General features: G+C 43.8%; 1 protein-coding gene across 1 annotated transcript; it reads right to left on the reverse strand.

The window, feature by feature from the left end:
* Window positions 1-1,833: 1,833 nt before the first annotated feature.
* Window positions 1,834-7,355, reverse strand: UCP1 (uncoupling protein 1; the record flags this gene model as incomplete). Its single annotated transcript, XM_081135419.1, has 6 exons — window positions 1,834-1,948; window positions 4,009-4,189; window positions 4,911-5,012; window positions 5,108-5,302; window positions 5,779-5,977; window positions 7,230-7,355. The coding sequence occupies 6 exons, from the start codon at window positions 7,353-7,355 to the stop codon at window positions 1,834-1,836; spliced, it is 918 nt and encodes a 305-aa protein (XP_080991545.1).
* Between the last annotated feature and the right edge of the window lie 9,463 nt (window positions 7,356-16,818).

Here is a 16,818-nt window from a genome sequence, read left to right on the forward strand (position 1 = left end):
TTAATACTTCTGCTCTCTTCCTGTCCCCCAAATCCTTTATTTAAGTCATTTAGGTCCATGTAACAATGCTCTTCTTATTTAATCCTTTACCCATGTTTCTATAGAGTAAATCAGAATACACAGAATTCTTTTTTATTTTTACTTTAACTCATATGCTAATTACCTCTTTAAGAAGTTATTGGATAAGAACAATTGGGCTTCCTGGCCCTTCTGCTGGCATTCCTTGGATTACCAACATTCACATCATGGGGGTGCCAGGAGAAGAAAGAGCAAGAAATTGAAAACCTATTTGACAAAAGCCATGACAGAAAACTTCCCTAACTTGGTGAAGGAAATAGACCTACAAGTCCAGGAAGCACAGAGTCCCAAACAAGATGAACCTAGAGGCACACACCAACGATATACTGTAATTAAAATGCCAAAGGTTAAAAACAGAGAATCAAAAGCAGCAAAAGAAGAGCAGTTAGTTACCTACATGGGAGCTCCCTTTTAGACTGTCAGCTGATTTCTCAACAGAAACTTTGCAGGCCAGAAGGGATTTGCAAGAAATATTCAGAGTGATGAAAAGCAAAGCTATCATTTAGAACTGAAGGACAGATAAAGACCTTCCCAGACAAGAAAAAGCTAAAGGAGTTGGCTCTTATACTTCTTTTAATCTCTTGTTTATTCTTTCCCTACTTTCTGCCCTCCGTTTGTAGGCATGAAAAAAGTTACTACAGGTTTTAATAACAAACTTGGCTTTGCTGGAAAGAGGTCTGGAAGGTTCATTTTCACCTCAATCTGTTCCTCTGTCTAACCAAGTGTACCTTGTAGCTCTAAAATTCTGTAATTCTAGAATAGATACCATGATTCTAATAACAACAATGCCCAAATAGATATAATGTCTTAGATTAGAGCTTGTTATAGATGCTATAAAATATGGACTAAAAATTAAAAATCTGTACTAATAACATTTAAAGTAAGTTTGTGCCTCTTGATTCTGAAGACTTCACTTGCTATTGGGCAATTTTGTATGGAATGTTGTTCCATACAAATATTCTAGGTGAACTTCAACTCTTACACTTGCTATAGACCCCAAAAGACAAACTCTAAAAGGTATTAGCTGAACAAAATAAACTGATGTACAGAATGGATCCAGAGACATAGAAGCATGGAACAGACTGACAAATTTCAGACACACAAACATGATGATTTATATGCACATATGCATAACCCATGGACACAGACAATAGTGGGGTGAAGGCCTGGGAGGAGGGGTACAGGGCGGAGGGGATTAATGGGGGGGAAAGGGGTGACATTTGTAATACTTTCAACAATAAAGAAATTTTTTAAAAAGGTATTAGCAATACTTTATTGAATATATTAACTGACAACTGGGTTAGTAAAAAAGAAAATAGTAATATTTTCTTTAATTGCTCATTTTTAAGTATTTATAAAGTACACTTCATTCAATCTTCCTTTTTTATCAGTTTGATTTTATAATTAAGACATTAAAGTTTTTCATATTTAGTCATAAACTACCACCCCACCCTCACAGCCCCAACACACACACACAGTGGTCAATCAAATGCAGTAACTTATCTGGACATTACATTTGCTAGAGTGTGTACTGAATGTCTTGCTTTCCCCTTCTTAAAACACAGAATAAAAGTCACAGGAAATAAAAGGTATTAGTTTCCCTTTTGAAAAAACAAATAGTCCAAACTTTTCTACTCTACTAGAATTCCTTTATCTTTTTAGATTGAAATAAAGGGAAGAGGTTTTTGTTTGTTTTTTAATCATCCCGTCAGCAAAGACTCCCGCTGGTGGGCTCCAGCCTTTTCCTGGCGACAATCATGTGGCGCAGTCCGCAGGCTGCCTTGACTTCATCAGCTCTCGTTTCAGCCGTTCAAAGCACACAAACATGATGACGTTCCAGGATCCGAGTCGCAGGAAGGAAGGGATCAACCTGGAAAAGTGCAGGTCACTGGTCTATCAGTTTGCTTGGAATTCTTAAAGCTATTATGATACAGGCAGGTTTTACTATTCATGTTTCTACTCTTCTCAAATGAAGAGGCATAAAAGTACCTGTTCTGCATCTTTCCTTCTGAATAAAGTTTCATCTAGAAACTTAATTTTTTTCATCTGCCTATACTGCTTCAAAACAGCTATACAAATACATTCCAGGCAAACCAAAGCTTGCCTTCTTTTTCATGGCCTTTCCTTTTTTTTTTTTTTTTTTTGAGGGGAGGAAAATTTTTATTTTTAGGAATCTATTGAAAGGGGAAGTAAGAAGAGAAAGCAAAGACCATTTTCCAGAGTTGAGAAATTAGTGCTGTCTAGATTTTGGCAATTCTTATCATTAGAGAGACTGTCCAGTGTCTGGGTACATTTTTTGGTTTTTGGTGGTGGTTTTTAAGAATTCTGCCAACTGTGCAAACCATTGGTTTTGAATTCCTGTTTGCAGCAATGAAATATTCCAGGAGATGTCATCTGTTAAGTCTGCCTTGGATGAATTTTTTCAAAAGTGATCTGGCCTATAAAAATCATCCCAAAAGATTTTTAGAGGGCTCTCAGCATGTTTCTCCTGACTCTTGGATGTGTGTATGTGTGTGTTTTAATTAAGGTAAAATATACCTAACATAAATTTACCATGTTAACCATTTTAAGTGTATAATTCGGTAGCATTAAATACATTCACATTGTGTGTAACCATCACCATTGTCCATCTCCAGAACCTTTTGCCATCACAAACAGAAACTCTGTATGCATGAAAAAGAAACTCCTTGCCCTGGCCAATGTAGCTCGTTGGAGCATCGACCCCTGCACCAAAGGGTTGCAGGTTCAATTCCCAGTCAAGGGCCATACCTAGGTTTCGGGCTTGACCCCCCGTCAGGGAGCATACAGGAGGCAACCTATCAATCTTTCTCTCTCACATCAATGTTTCTCTCTCTCCCTCTCTACTTTCTTCTCTCTCTAAAATCAGTTTTAAACAAAACAAAACAAAACAAAAAACGTCCTGGGGTGAGGATTTAAAAAAAAAAAAAAAGTAACTCCCACTATACGCTCCCCTCGGCTCCAGGTAACTCTCATTCCACTTTCTGTCTCTATAAACTTGACTACTTGAGGTACCTCAGGTAAGCAGAATCATACAGTATTTGTCTTTCTGTACCTAGCTCCTTTTATTTAGCATAACATTTTCAGAGCTCATTCTTGTTGTAACATGTAGTCCCCAAAAAGGTTTTAAATTTGAAAAAAAAATGTTTAGTGGCTGATGTAAATAATTGACATTCATTTAAGGTTAATTTTATAATATATTTCATTTGTATAAGTGTGTCATAAATGCAGATTATGGTGAAGTGGAACCTTTTGTGTAATGTGCATAGTGAATTTACGCTTATCTTACTAGTTTGAGGCATTGCCTTACAATTTTTAAGGGTTATAGAATTTTGTTACTTTACCACTAGTATGATGCTTATTGAGTATATTCATTAATTAGGCGATACTATATTTTCTTAGGAAGGTAATTTCTAATATACTTCTGCTTTATTGTACAGTGATCCACTGTACAGTACTAGTTTCTACATGAGTGTAATCAAACCACATTGTTTCTGCATCACTTTTCTAGCTCAATGACAGTGATTTTTCTCTAGTTTTAAAAACACTGAGTCCATTGAATTTAAAAAATCAAATCTTGTTTTCTCATAGTCCTCTATTATGCTTTTCCTTCACTTTGTAGTTTTGCCCAGAGAAGGCAAAATACTGTCTACATCCCTGATAGATTGGGACCAAGGGAAAGGCCACTGATGTTAAACAAGCCTCTGATCAAGGTTGAGAAAATTAATTTTCACTTTCCCACACAGTGGAATTGATGGATCAGAGAAATCTGTGGCAAGGACAAGGAAACACTAAGTATACTGCATAGTGTACCGAGTCTGCTCAGCTCTGTCTATTGTTTAGCTGAGCCAGTGTCCCAAAGCGCATAGATAGCCTGGGACAGCATTAGAGACATGGAAGGTCATAGCCTACCCTTTGAAAAAGGCCGATGGTCCTTCCTTAGTGAACATCGTCATTACGCAGTTTGGCACACTTGTGTACTGTCCTGGTGTCGAATTTACAAATCTGGTTTTCACCACATCCATTGGAGAAGACAGAAGGGTTGCGCAAAATCCGGCAAAGACGGCCGACGCAAAGTGGCAGGGGAGGTCGTCTGAAACGGATCAGTGGAACAGGGCAACGTCAGGCTTTAGGGAGGGGCTGCTATTTTTTTAGTTATCGGATCTCTGTAAACCTGTTGATATCAGGAAGTCAACGTGGGATGTCTTATAAATAAATATAATAAGCAAGGTTATACTTACAACAGAAAACAGCAAATAGTACATGGCCTAGTGGATTGTGTTTTAGGAAAATACCCTGTTAGTTTTCTCTGTGCCTTTAGGGTATGGCATAGTGCCCCATGCAGAGGCATCTAAGACTTCTTTTGTTAAAGCCATTGTCCAAGAAGTATCTCAATGTCTCTAGAACCTGTTAGAATATTCTTGTTAGGAACCTGTCTGATGGTTCTACATTTGGATGAAAACACTGATGAATTCATGGAACTAGCTCATTTGGATGCAGTGCAGGATGCACTCACCGCCGGAGTCCTGCTATAGAAAGAGTAAGAAGCTAACAGCCCCTTTGTATTAAATGAGAATAATGCTGACATAAGAATACAGCTGCATTTTGTTTCTGTGGCAAAAAAAAAAAAATTGTTGCAGTGAAACTTCTAAGATTTAGGGTTTTGGTCTTTTTCTGCTCCTCAAAAGTTATATATATGTTCAAAATCACCTAAAACTATTACAATGAAGGGATTCAGTAGAATGTGGGAAGAGAAGCTCCAAGATGAAATTGTAAACGTGCCGTCCTGTTTGTTACGTAGCGTAGGAGGTTACCTGGTAGGATTTTGTTTTTCACAAGGGTCTCCTTCATTAGGTCGTATGCTACTAGCTCTGTACAATTGATGCCGACGTTTCTTGCCAGATTGGGAGTAGTCCCTGGAAGAAAACGTTTAATAGCTCCATTATGTGATAAGGTGCTAATTGGATATGTGTGCTTTATTGATTTTAAAATCCACCTCAAAATTAGTTACCTTTCCAAAGGCCCGTCAAGCCTTCAGTTGTTGCTATAATTCGGTAAGCATTATAAGTCCCAGTGTAGCGAGGCTTTGGACCATGTAGATGGCTCTGTGCCTGAAGTCTGACCTTCACGACCTCTGTGGGTTGCCCAATGAACACTGCCACTCCTCCAGTCGTCAGCCCAGCTAAGATCCTGCCTCCTAAAGTAGCTGTTGAAATCCACAAGGGGGGAAAATATATGTATATATATTTATCAAGCAAAAATGAAAAAATAATCAGGACCCAGAATGCATCTATATGTCTTTTTAATAGTAGTGGTTAGTATTATTGTATCTTTGTATCTTTTCTGCTTCCCTAATACCTGTGCATGTGCTGATCATGTACTAAATACTTGCTAAATTGCAGTGGGGCTAGAAGATTTCAAAGCTGAAATTTTTTAAAAAATGAACACTTTCAAGGAAAAAGAAAACACAATGCCTATTTAAACAGTGGCTTAGTTCTTTCCTACATTTACTTCGTCTTTTCAGTCTTTCCCAACCGGAGCGGGGGGAGGCACCGGTTCATATGCTGTTGTTCGCTTGCCAATTTGCTATGAAGACCGCCACCCTGTGAGGAGCAGTTTTGAACAGAGCTGGTGCAGGGCCTGTCTCTCCCGCTGTTGGCCCCAGGAAAGCTGGTTGCTTACTCTGCTTCCCGTCTTTGTAGAACTCCTGGACCGTGTCGTAGAGCCCGATCCTAAGCGAGGCAGAGCTTATCTGTCTCTGGAGGCCAGCAGGCAGTCCGCTGTAGAGCTTCACTGGCCCTTCTGTTTTCGCCAGAGTGGTGATTGTTCCCAGGACGCCTTTATACTTAGGGGCACCAGAGTTTGGGCGTTCACCTTGGATCTGGAAATGAGAAAGGTAGGGTCAGAGGGAAGTGAAAATTGAGTACAGGGTCCTACCTGGTGAGGAAAAGCCAAAGACTGGAGACTGGTATCAGGCTGTCCTCTGTGGAGAAACCTTCAGCCAAGATTTTCCCCAGTGTTCCTATTTTCAATTTATTTTTCCTTCTCAGCAACATTTCCCCTATCTATCCATCTATATCATCTATCACCTATCTATCTATCATCTATCTATCTATCATCTATCTATCTATCTATCTATCTATCTATCTATCTATCTATCATCTATCTATCATCTATCTATCTAATCTATCATCTATCTATCATCATCTATCATCTATCTATCTATCTATCTATCTATCTATCTATCTATCTATCTATCTATCTATCTATCCATCTATATCATCTGTCTATCTATCAATCATCTATCTATCTATCTATCTATCTATCTATCTATCTATCTATCTATCTATCTATCTAATCTATCATCTATCTATCTATCTATCTATCTATCTATCTATCTATCTATCTATCTATCTAATCTATCATCTATCTATCTATCATCATCTATCATCTATCTATCTATCTATCTATCCATCTATATCATCTGTCTATCTATCATCTATCTATCTATCTATCTATCTATCTATCTATCTATCTATCTATCTATCTATCTATCATCTATCTATCATCTATCTATCTATCATCTATCATCTATCTATCATCATCTACCTATCATCTATATCTATCATCCATCCATCCATCCATCCATCCATCCATCCCTCTTATAGCTATCACTACATATATATGGAGCAAAATCTGCTGCAATGCACATTCGAACATCCCCCACCCCCAAGAACTCTCCAGAAGGCAGTAGGATGGGAAGATTCACCCCCCCCCCCCCCCCATTGAATCAAAGATGGAAGGAGACAGAGCTTGGCTGGTCAGCTCCAGAGGGGCTGACGGTCTTTGCTCTGAGAACACTGGGTGCCCCCTAACTTTTGGAGTTTGACAATAATCATGGTCAATTCATATCCCCGCGGTCCTTGAGATTTTGCAGTTAACCCTGGAAAAGTTCCAGCTTCCCACCCTCATGCATCCAGTTCCGCGACAATGTCAAACTGGTGTTTCAGGTGGCCACCTGCTGTACCTACCTGAGAAACGGCGGTTAAACCAAAGCCTGAATCAAAGGGGCGTCCCCCACAGGTGACCCTTTCTGCCCTGAGATGCACCCCCATCCCCGCCTCGCCCTCTACCTGCAGCCGGACTTTGGCGGTGTCCAGCGGGAAGGTGATCACATCGGCCACACAGGCCGCCAAGCCGGCGGAGAAGATCTTGATGGCCATGGTGGGCTGCACCTCGGGGTCCTTGGGGCCGTCCATTCCGGCTCAGGGGGCGCAGCGAGGCGCCGGCGGGGGGAAGGGCCGCGGTGCCGAAGGGGCGGCTCTCCCTGCGCCTCTCCTCCCGCCTGCGGGCGGCCAGCCGAGCTCTGGGCCGGGAGGCGCGGAGGCGGAGGGGCGCCGGGTGGGGCCGGGGGCCGGGGGCCGGGGACCGGGGGGCCGCGCCTCCCTCCCGCCGCGCGGGGAGCTCCTGCTGCGCCCAGGCCGGCGGCGCCGCGCCCGGCGCTCGGCGGGCGCTTATGTAGTCTGCAGCCCCGGGTGAGCCAAGTGACATCTCCAAAGACCCGGGCTGGGGACGGGCCCTGGGGCGCCGAGTCCCTCCCACTCGCGTCCCCGCTGGGTGCCTGGGGAGCCGCCCTCCACCGGAGAGCCCTCGGAGCGCACCGGCTCGTCCGCGTCCTGAGCTCGGTTCTTGGGAAAGGCGCGCGGGGAGCGGACTCCGTCCGCGGCTTCTGTCACCCTTGGGCTGCGCCCCTGGACTGCGCAGGGGAGCAGCTGGGGGGCTCCCCGAAACAAGCGCAGTCTCAGTGATTCTGCCGACCTGGGGCTGCCCGTGGCAGGGGAGGGGCTCCCCAGGAACCCGGGCGGGCGCCGGCTAGGCTTCCCTTTCCTCTCCTTCGCGCTCACCCTTCCTTCTCCTCTCTAAGCACCAAACCCAGACCTGGAAAAGTCGCAGGCGGAAATCAAGGACACCCTGAACTTGGAAAAGAAACTTTCGTTTGAGCACTTTTTTGCAGGAGGATGTCCCATGAGATAATAGACACACAGAAAGCAAATGGCAAATTGCTACAGCGCTAGGTGATGCGAACCGCCACTTGCTCCTTTTAATTTCATTTCTTAGGAGGGTGCAGGGGAAGGGACAAGCAGGTGGCTGGCCCCAGGTGCAGCCCGCCGCTTGCCCCTCTGTGGCCCGGGCGGGCGGCCTGTACTCCAAGTGCAGGTTCCAGAGCCATCCCAGGTGAGAAATCCTGCTGCTAACTACCTGGAGCCAGACATTAAACATTGCAACCGCCTGCTTGGTGTGGGAGGAGGAGCTTTTCCTGCTTCTGTCCTTGTGCACAGATCTATTTTGAGCTTTCATTTATTCTTTTGGTCCTGGAGCGGGGACCATAAGACAGGCTGCCCTAGAGAGCAATCCCCAGTCCTCTCCGAGCACAGGTTGTGTGTCCTGTGCCAGGAGCCAGTCGAAAGGGGCTTCCAAGGGAGGTCAGGCTTGACGGACACCGAGGAGGAGACTGTGGGTCTTCTTCCCCACGAACAGCTATTGAAATAAAGAGCACTTGAGGCAATTAAGTGGAATTGGGGGGGGGGGCTTCGACTATAAAAAAGAAGTCACAGCACGTTTTCGAAGGAGAAGCAGGGGAAACTAAACATTGTTCTGTTTCCATGGGCACATGTTTGCATGCTTTAGAAGGCAGAGTGTGACAAATGAGAGGTGGAATGGCAGCTCTGAGGAGGGGAGGGAATATCTGTTAGGAAGTAGGAAAAGTCGTAGTCCAAAGCAGGTAAGGACGAATTAGGAGAGGGGACTGATGTGTCTGAGACTATAAGGAAGAAAGGCAGCAGGAGCCTCTGGGCGGCCAGCAGGTGCGCTCAGTGAGAGGCTTCGCAGGAGACAGTGTGGTTCAGGGGTGACAGCCCCTGCGATGGGCTGGGGCACAGCGCCCATTCTAGGCGCCCCAGAAGCAGCAGAAGTCAGGAGCCTCGTGTGAGTTCTCAGGAGTGTAAGTCTCTGGAAATGGCTCTGATTCCAACGGGCAGCCAGAGGCTCTGGGAAGTGGGAGAAAGTTTGCGTCAGGTTGGAGAGAACAGTAGGGGAGAGGGTGGTGTCCCCAAAGGGTCAGGCTTCTGCTCTTCTGGCACAAAGGGGAAGGGAGGAGGTGAACAGGTCAGTGGGGCAAGGGTGGCGGGTCTTTTATGACGTCGCCAAGGAAGGGCAGCAAGTTCCTAAGGCACTAAATTCCTCTTTTAAAATTTAGAACATTTACAGCGGCCCTTGCTCTACCTGTGATCAATCAGGAATGAAGAGCAAATGTCTTCATAGTAAATAAAGAAAACAGTGCTGGATATCTGAATCACCTTCTATGCATTTCCATAAGTTTCTCATTAACCACCAGTAGGAAATATCAAGTTATAATTATATATAAAAATGTACAAATGGCAGAAGAGACCATTTGTAAAAGGAAAATACAAACTCTAAAAATAGGGGGAATATATTTCATATCAGGAATAAAGAAATGTACCTCTTTCACCTTATAAACAAATCCCTTGTCCCTACCAAAATTATAATTATTAGAACATTTGCAGATACACTTTAAATTAAAGACTATAAATATTAATAGTGAATGTAATAAGTACAGATTATGAATATTAAAGTAGAATTATAATACTAATGCTGTATTAAAAATGGCATTATGCATTCGATGTGATTCTTTTAGAAAACAATTTGGCATTGAGTCAAGAAAATTGTCCACAGCCTTTGATCCAATAATTCTATATCTGGATATTTACCCTAAAATAATTAGCCAAAAATATGAAAAAGTCATAAGTAGGATGATTCTTATTACAACTTAATATTTAAAACAGCAATCAGTGGGAGTAGCAACCTCGGGTCGGATCCAGATGGGAACATCTGGGTTGGCCTGAGAGCTGTGCATGTGAGTGGTGCACAGGTGTCCACAGATGCACACTGGTACGTAAATGGGCAGGGAGGCTGCCCTCAGGAATAGGAGACAGTGGGGAGAGGGCACGTGGGGTTTTCTTGGCCCAGCCCAGCCAATAGAATAAGACAGGACTGATGACCAAAGAGAGAGACTATCAAGCTCTGAGTTCAGGAAAAAATTTTCCTTTTCCATTCTGATTAAGGGGCCACAGCATAGTGATTAAGGTACTAGCTGTGTGAGCATGGACAAATTACTTAACTTCTTTGAACCTCAAATTCTTCACTTTCCCAATAAATATTCTGCATCTCTAGCTTACTCTTAATAATAGATCGCTCTTGTGCTTAGCACTGATGTATATAATCCTCATAACCCTATGAAAGATTTATCCACTTCATGCATTTAATGCTTAGACTGTGTTTAACAAATGCTAGACTCTGCTCTAAGCACTTGACAAAATTTAACACATTTCATCTTGATTGTAGCCCCCTGAGGATTGTACTCTTGTTATCTCACTTCACAGATGAGGAAACTCAGAGGCTCAGAGGAGTTAAGTAACTTCTTCTGGGTCATGTAACCACTGAATGGTGCTCTTAGGATCTGTCTGACCCCACACTCCCAACCACCATAGGGCACCCCAACTTCCTTCCCCATATATTTATGACGTGATATTTCTCTACACTTTGAAGGTATATGATGACTAGGTACACCCATATATTTTTTCCTATAAGTCACATTGAAAATTACCAAAAAAACCCCACATGAAATATATATCCTTTATTTGGTTTATATACATTACTAGAGGATTTACAAAAAAAGATTAAACATCACTACACATTTACTCTAAAAAGTCCTTTATTTTATTTCCTCTTCAGTAGAACCCAGTGGAAAAGGTGGGGAAGGTAATACAGGAGATTTAGGGAAATGAGATTGCCCAGGATTAAGGCTCAGTGGGGACCCGTGAACGAAGAGGAGGAGCTGGCTGAGCGGGACCTTCCCATCCTCAGACACTTGAAGGCAGACCCAGTGCACAGGTTAGATTCATTCTGTACACAGCCAAGGAAAAGAATTAGTGTTGAGGGGTGCAGAGTGTAAGCTGACAGATTTCAGGTAAGGTAAAAAATGGTCTACTAGTTACTCTGATCAGAGATGCAACGTGATGCTATTTTGGGTAACAAGTTCTTTATCTCTACAGGTATTACATTTCAAGTACTTTGGTGTAATATCAGTTCAAGAGCATTAGATTTAATGTCACAAGCATCAGATTGAATCTGTCATTTGCCGCCTATGTGACCTCAAACAACTTCATCTCTACATTTTTGTTTTCCTGTCTGTAAAATGGGGACATAATCAGAATTATAGAGATGTTGTCAGGATATAATAAAATACCACCAGTAAAGATCTTAGCACAATAACTAGAGTGGTGCGTAGACACGACCACTGCAGTGGCATGTTTTATTAATGCAGTTTGAATGACCACGTTGCAGATTGTTGTCATAGGGAACCAAAGCACCAAACTTTATAATGGTTTCACTGAAAGATGTGAAGGGTCCCTTACACTCTGAGAGCCTGAGCTCTGACTCTGTGACCCACCCTGGCACACAGTTATCACATCGGAGAAGCAGGACTGTGCCCCATATCCCTGTATTTGGGTCAGCCAGGAGGCCATAAGGGTGAAATGGAGACATTCAGCTGAGAAAAAGCCTCGAGGCTCCTGGTCCCCCTGCTTCTGGGCCGCCCCCTTCGTTTGGGTGAGGACATGGCTGCCAGGTCAGAGGTCACAGCCCAGGTCCAGGACCCTCTCCTCCCACCATCCCCCCTCTTCCCAATCTCCCAGACAAATGGAAATTTCAGAGTCGTGCGTCCTGCCTGGCAGAGAGGATCTGGCTAAAGGTCCAGGATTGCAGCGTAAGTGTGAATGTGACCCAGACACTGGGGGAAGGAGCAAAGACTAACTGAGGTCACCTTGGACGCGCTCTGGCGATGTCTGCGGTCATTGCTTCAAGCACTGTTGGCCTGTGTCCAGGACGAGGTGGAAGTCGGGGCGCACCGGAGGCCTTCCCGGGCGGCGGCTGGCTGCCGGCAGCCCACGGCGGCCCGTGTGGTGAGTCTGGGAAAGGTGAAGCCCTGACATTAAGAATAAGGTGGATTCACTCTTATGTGGGATATCAAACTGAAAGCAGCAAATGAACAAACAAGTCAAACCAACAAAAATGCAGAGACCCAGACAACAGCACGGTGGTCACCAGAGGGAAGGGGAGTGGGGGGTAGTAAAGGGTAAAGGGGTCAAATATATGATGACAGATGATTTGACTTTGGGTGGTGGGCACACAATGCAATACACAGATGATGTATCAGAGAAATGTACACCTGAAACCTATATGATCTTATTAACCAATGTCACCCAAATAAATTTTATTTAAAAAATTAAAAAATAAAATTATGATTCACAAAGAAAAAAAGAAATAAGATGGATTTTATTTCAGCCAGAGCAGGACGGAGCAGGGCAAAATAAAAGGAATCTCTTCCTTTAATTGTCCTGTTGTTTGCATATGTTTGAGTATGGGTCCAAGTTCCAAGGGAGCAGTAATGGGGACTCCTCAAGGGAATTCAGTATCTCCCACATCCGAGGTGTCCTGGGTGCTGTGTCTGAAGGGGAAGAACAGGGGGGAAATCTGGGCCATATGCACTCTTCATAATGTGCAATTATATCTGTGTGCTTAAAATTCCATAGAAGCTCTCTTTTACATTCTACTTGTGTGGTTAAAATGATTGTTGCAAGCACACATGTGACTGATTTTAAATGCCTGACTCTCACACAAGAGATTAAGCTTTCTCTCCATTATTTCCCTATGACCTGTAGGATGACCTGTGGCTCCCTCTCCTGGGTTTGCCCAGCTGAATTTCACAATGAAACGAGCAGCTCGCCGGAGTCCGGTTTGCTTCAAGCTGCCCTTTGGCGCTCTGCTCTGCTCCAGGTTCCTGGGCCTCTGACCTTGTGAGCTGCACCCTCTTTGGTTAGATCCTTTGCTAAACTTTCCCATTCGGTATTTCTTGGTAGGGTATGAAGAGGAGTTGGGGGTGGAGCTGTTCTAACAGTCTTGGAGTAATTGTTTATTCAATGAATGTCTGCTTCCACGTGCATTTATTGAGCACCCACTGCGTGCACTGTGCTAAGGTCTGAGGAGATGGCCACATGAATAGATTATGACACAATATTCCAAGGACAGTGTTAGAGATGTGCCCAGGTGATTGGGAGCGGAGGAGGCCATCTGACTCTGACTGTGGGCATTCAGGAGGCTTCCTGGAAAAGGTGCACAAGGATCCAAGTTTTGAAGAGTGACTAGGAGTTATCCAGGCAAGGGACAGAGGCAGGGAAGTGACAAAGATAATTTTGTTTTAAATAGATTTATGCAGCTTTGGGGTGGAAGTCCTGAGGGCTGAGAGGAGGAATCTGTTCCATGCCTCTCCCCTCGTTTCTGGCGGTTTGTGGGTAATCTTTGGAGTTAGAGCGTCACCCTGATGACCTCTGCCTTATTTACACACACGTGTGTGTGTGTCCATATTGCCCCTTTTTATAAGGACACCAGTAATTGGATTAGGGACCACTCTAGTGACCTCATTTTTTTCATCCAATAAAAATTAAATATATCTGAGGCGTACAGCATGATGATTTGATATTCACATACATAGTGAAATGATAAAAATACAATTAACATGTTCATCTCCTCACATAGTTACCATTCTTATTTATTTATTTATTTATTTATTTAATTAATTTATTTTGTGGTTAGAGCACTTAAAATCTAGTCTCTTAGCAAATTTCCAGTATTCAAAACACAGTATTGTCAATATAGTCATCAATGGCCCCAATTGAGCAATTTTTACTGCCATTTAAATATGGAGTTCTTTATTTACTGTAAATAGTGAGAAGCAGCAGAAAAGTTTAAATTTCTGTTCTAACATGAATTCTGATGTTTCCTGGGATGAGGTGGCCTGTGGCGAGTATAAGAAACACCCGCCTCCGTCTGTCCAGCACGTGCTAAGACCAAGCAGGACACAGACACCCTGAGGGAAGGCTGCCCGAGACAAGGCTCCCACCAGGGCAGTCGAGGAAAGCACTGTGAAATACTAGCAATTCTCAAAGAGAAAACTTGAATGTTAATATTTGTGCCTAACCAAGGCTTTGAAGAATTCCAGCATCCAAAGCTCTGTTTCTTTAGATGTCTGGAAATTAGCTAAGTTTGAAACTAGAGAGTGCCAGATTCACTTTCACTCCATCAAACTGACTAAAACGTTTGGAGGCTCAGTTTCCTCCTCTGTAAGACTGGGGAATTCGGACTGAGCTCTTTGCGATCTTTTTCTATAGCAAAATGTTATTCTGTAAACGTGGGTTTTGCCGTATTGTGGGTAAAACATTTGGCCACCGTTCCAGCCAGAGCTTAGCGCCCTGGCCATTTTGATCTCCCTCCAGCCATTTGGGCTGAAGTCGGTCAGTTTGGAATTTAGGAAGCTCATTGGTGTCCACCAATACTCCCCGAGTGCCTGAGGCTCTTCCAGCCACAATGGCATGGTTGCAACTTTTAAAACAGCAACCAAGGTGACCTCCTTTGCGAGAAAAGAAAAAGTGTGCGACAGGAGAAAACGACCTTGGAGAGGTCGATCTTTCCAAGGTTGAAGGGCGATCTGACTTAGGTCATGCTTTTGGACAAACTGTGGAGGGAGTGGAGAAAACCGGCCTCCGTGGGAGGTGCTGGCCGTGCGCTAGCCGTGGAGGATGGCGCTCTGTGTCCCATGAGACCGGCCGCACTGGCGGAAATGTCCCATTGGCAAGGCCGGGGAGGGGAATGTTGCCAGCTTAAGGACATGAACCCAGGGGAAATTACATTTTAAGCAGAAATAAATCCTGTGGAAATATTTAATGTTAGGTAATGTTTGCATCATGAAGGACATCTTCTCTCTTCCATTTAATCTTTTCTTCCTTGATCCTTGGCTTTCCGTGTTTGTAATAGAATAAAGTGCTGCCTGAAGCAGAGGCTTGTTAAACTCTATATTTCAGTTTCCCTTGAATTCAAAGCTCTGTCCCTCTTTTCTGCTCTATTTTTATGGAGCATTATGGGGGGACTGGATCCTTTTAGTTTTGACTGAAGAAATAAAACTACCCAGAATCGACTGAATGTCACAGGGAAAGGGTCTTTAGCTCAATGTCACCCCCTAGTGGGATACAATAGATTAGCTATTAATTCAGGTCTGGGACGCAACTGAACAGGTCTAACCGGAGGCTTTGCAGCAGGTTTGCCCTGTGGCAACTACAAGTGGCTGTTAATCACTTAGACATATACCTTCCACTAGAAAAGCCACTGGTCTTCAGTGAGGGTGGGGCAGTTTATTATGCTTCATAACCTCCTCAGTCTCTTTCATTTTATTCTCTCATTTTTGCCATAGTGGATGGCATTTAAGAACTATGAAGACAAAAAAACAGAAGCCACATGTAAAAAGACCTCATGAAAATTGCACACTATTGTAGAATACAAGACACCAGAAGTTAGAAGACAAATCCAAAAGAAATCTAAAGGACCAGGAAACATTTCAAAAAAATATTCAGCCTCCCTGCTCTGAGAGAAATTCAAAGGAAAACAAAGTAATGTCTTTCACTTATCATGTTAGTAAAGATTAAGAGTGTTGACTTCACATGTCAGGGAAGGTGTGTGAGAAGAGTACTGGCTGTTGATGGGACTGTGGACAGCATCCCAGATGTGACTGAAGAAGGCAGGTGTTTGTAATGATTCAAGACTTGGGGATTACAGAGTGGTCACTGCAGACGGCTGCCACAGGAGATTGGGGAAAATGGAGTTGAAATTAATGGAGTTTAATGGAGATTAATGGAGAAAATGGAGTTGCGATGAATGGAAGACCTGAGTGCCAAGATCAAGTGTAGTGGAGTGATGGAGCTGGAAGGTGGGGAGGGTCATATGTCTGAGGTACAGCAGGGGATGGAACGTCACAGAAATCAAGGTTGGAGTATCTGCTGTGTTTTCTGTGTAGATACTGAAGTTCTCTGAATGGTAGCAAAAATGGAGGCAGACAGGACATCTGGGAGTCAGATACTAAGTACTTAATGAATCTTGGAGAAGGCTCAGGAAAACCCAGGTCGGCAGATGAGACAGAATAAAGGAGAACACAGCCCTGGCCGGTTTGGTTCAGGGGTCAGAGCATCGGCCCATGGACTGAAGGGTCTCAGATTCGATTCCAGCCAAAGGCACGTACCTCTGTTGCAGATTCAAACCCTGGCTCTGGTCGGGGTGCGTGCAGGAGGCAACCAATCGATGTGTCTCTCTCACATTGATGTTTCTCCCTCTCTCCCTTCTACTCTCCCTGAAAAACAATGGAAAAGTGTAGATTAAAAAAAAAAAGGCAAATTCTTTATGCACCTCTCGCTGATAGGGTCTAGCCCCATCCAGTTGAGCTGACTTGGCCTGTGTCTGACCACTAGGGTATGTGGACGCGTCCTTGATCTAGGCTCAGGCCCAAGGAGCGAGGATAGAGGAAAAAGTCATAACCAACTCTTCCTGAATTACTGCAGTGACCTCCTTTCTGGTCTGCCTGCTTCCCTCCTATTCTCATTAGAGGGGTCAGAATCCTCACTAAAACCTGTGTTGGATGTCTCTCCCCCTGCTCAGAGACCCTCAGTGGCTCCCCATGTCACTCAGAGTTAGAAGACAAAGTCTTGTCATTGACCTCCCAGATCCAGTGTGACTCGGTTCCCTGTCCTCTCCCTGTCCAGT

The sequence above is a fragment of the Miniopterus schreibersii genome, assembly GCF_964146895.1.
Source record: "Miniopterus schreibersii genome assembly, chromosome: 4".
NCBI lineage: Eukaryota > Metazoa > Chordata > Mammalia > Chiroptera > Miniopteridae > Miniopterus > Miniopterus schreibersii.